The 2,481-nt window shown below is 32.4% G+C and overlaps 1 protein-coding gene across 1 annotated transcript; it reads left to right on the forward strand.

Moving 5' to 3' along the window:
- Nucleotides 1-457: 457 nt before the first annotated feature.
- LOC111915009 (ethylene-responsive transcription factor ERF039) lies at nt 458-1,842 on the forward strand. Its single transcript, XM_023910713.3, has 2 exons — nt 458-1,474; nt 1,586-1,842. The coding sequence occupies exons 1-2, from the start codon at nt 699-701 to the stop codon at nt 1,656-1,658; spliced, it is 849 nt and encodes a 282-aa protein (XP_023766481.1). The 5' UTR covers nt 458-698; the 3' UTR covers nt 1,659-1,842.
- Nucleotides 1,843-2,481: the final 639 nt, after the last annotated feature.

A 2,481-nucleotide genomic window follows, 5' to 3' on the forward strand; every position in this document is an offset into this window, starting at 1 on the left:
AAAAGAGTTTAAACAAGTTCAATCAAACTCGAAACAGAATGAAAAGTTAGACTTCTAATGCTAGTTCAAATATTTTTGAACAAAAATATCAATGTTTAGCTAACCAGAAAGACCATTTTCGTTGCTTTGTCTTTTAAAAATTTAAATATAATTAACAAATAATGAAAATGTAAAAAAGAAATTATTATTGGTAAAATAGTTTTTTTTACATATAATAGGGACTAGAGACGCAACAAAAATATATTATAAGGATTGTCGGAATTAAAAAAAAAAATTAATACCAAACACACAAGTTACCCCAAACAACATGAAAAATTCACCTAAATTACTTAGGGTTTTGTAACTCCAAGTTTAATCTAATTTCCTTTTCGCCTTAAAAAATCTAAAAACCTTTTTTTATTTTATTTTATTTTATTTTTTTTTTTTGTTTTGTAAATCATTGTCACTTACTTTCATGATTATTATATTTTGTATTTTATCCATTTACTTTGGCCAAGTGTATGCTTACGGGTAAAACAAAATTAACCCTAGATTTATTAAAAAAAATAACTATAAGATATTATGTAGGCTTTCAACCTTCCAGTGATGGGTCCCATAATATACATTTCCTTTCTTGCTAATGACTTTTCTCTATTTAAAGCAAAATTGTGAAATTATTCAAGTGTCAAATAATAACCCACTCAATTTCCTCTCCCTCTATGTTCCACCATTCAGCAACATTCTTTGTAGCTGGCAATCACAATTTCCATACAACAGGAAAAGCCAATATGGAAAATGCTTGTAAAGTCAACCTACTCTCATCTTCTTCTTGCACCTCCACCTCCACCTCCACCACCACCACTACGACAACCACAACCACCGTCTCAACTATCACTCCAATGGGCAGCAAACCTCAAAAACGATCAAAGAGAACTCAAGAGGGAAACAATGTCAGCGACCAAAAGAAACCGCATCACCCTTCCTATCGAGGTGTAAGAATGAGAAGTTGGGGCAAATGGGTGTCTGAAATTCGTGAGCCAAGGAAGAAATCAAGGATATGGCTTGGAACATTCTTAACAGCTGAGATGGCAGCCAGAGCCCATGACGTGGCAGCAATAGCCATAAAAGGCCGTTCAGCTTACCTCAATTTCCCTGACACTGTCCATCTACTTCCACAGCCTGCCACCACATCACCTAAGGACATTCAAGAAGCGGCGGCTAAGGCTGCGGCTGCATGTGGAGGAGATGAACCCCAACCACCTAGTAATACAGTTCTTTCTCACTCTAATTCATCAAACACTTTATCATCATCAGATAACACACAAGATTCAGTGGCATCCACAGTAGAAGACGATGATGCATTCTTTCAATTGCCAGATCTTTCACTCAACACCAACCATAGGAGCGATATGTTTGGCTATTACCATTCATCATGGCATCTGGGGCCTGAAGTTGATATCGACTTTCGGCTTCAAGCTGAAGAGCCATATCATTGGTAAATATATCACCTAGCTTGTACATTAGACATTTCAACTGTAAAACTCACCACCAACGTACGTTTACATCTACTTATTGTGTATGCATAACTGTCAGCGACACTTTTCAGGGATATATCTGGCGTCATAATTTACCGAGATGCTAGTGGAGTTAGTAAAGACGTAAGACTGGTAGTTAATTAGTTATTAGTAATTTATTCAGTAAGTTGACCAGCCATATCGAATGGTAAATGTTTTTATTTTCGGTTGTGTGTAATGATTTAAGAGAATGAGAAATTCGAAAGCACGAGTCTGCAAACTTTAATTTTCATTATTGGATGATAATGAAATATCGTTTGAGCTCAATTATGAGACAATTGTGACTTTATTCTATGCGTCTATAGACGTCAAACATAAAACTTTTTTGATTTGCATTAAATAAATGTAAGCAAAAAAAATATATATTTCATAATTTGATACGCAAGGAGTAATATATTGCAAAAAAATCACATGGATGACTATTCAATATAAAACAAAAAGAAAAAGACGACATCATTTGATCAGCATTGTGTGTAATTAAGTTTAAGAAAATAGAGAAAGGTATAATAACGGCATGATGTCATTTGTCGCAAATTTCAATTGTTTTTGTATGAAAATGTTTGATATAGCGATTGATTTCTCTTCCTCATAATATCGATATTCTCCATTAATTCCAACATTAATTCCAAAGTAAATAAGAAAAATTCTATTTTTGGTGCATCACAACTAAAGAATTATAGTGTAGCTTTTTTCAAGCAATTAATTTTCTAAACCATATCAAAACATAAGTTTTAATACGGTATTTTATTATTTTTCTAAAATTATATAGTAGTTATATAATTTTATAAATAAAAAACGTCAAAAATATTTAATTGGAACATATGTCATGGTTAACATATACTTTAAATATAGTTTGATTCAAAGTATTACCATATCATTGTTCTATTGATTTAGATCTCTAATAAAGGATCTCTAAAATTATTAACCT

The sequence above is a fragment of the Lactuca sativa genome, chromosome 3 (genome assembly GCF_002870075.4).
Source record: "Lactuca sativa cultivar Salinas chromosome 3, Lsat_Salinas_v11, whole genome shotgun sequence".
Lineage (NCBI taxonomy): Eukaryota > Viridiplantae > Streptophyta > Magnoliopsida > Asterales > Asteraceae > Lactuca > Lactuca sativa.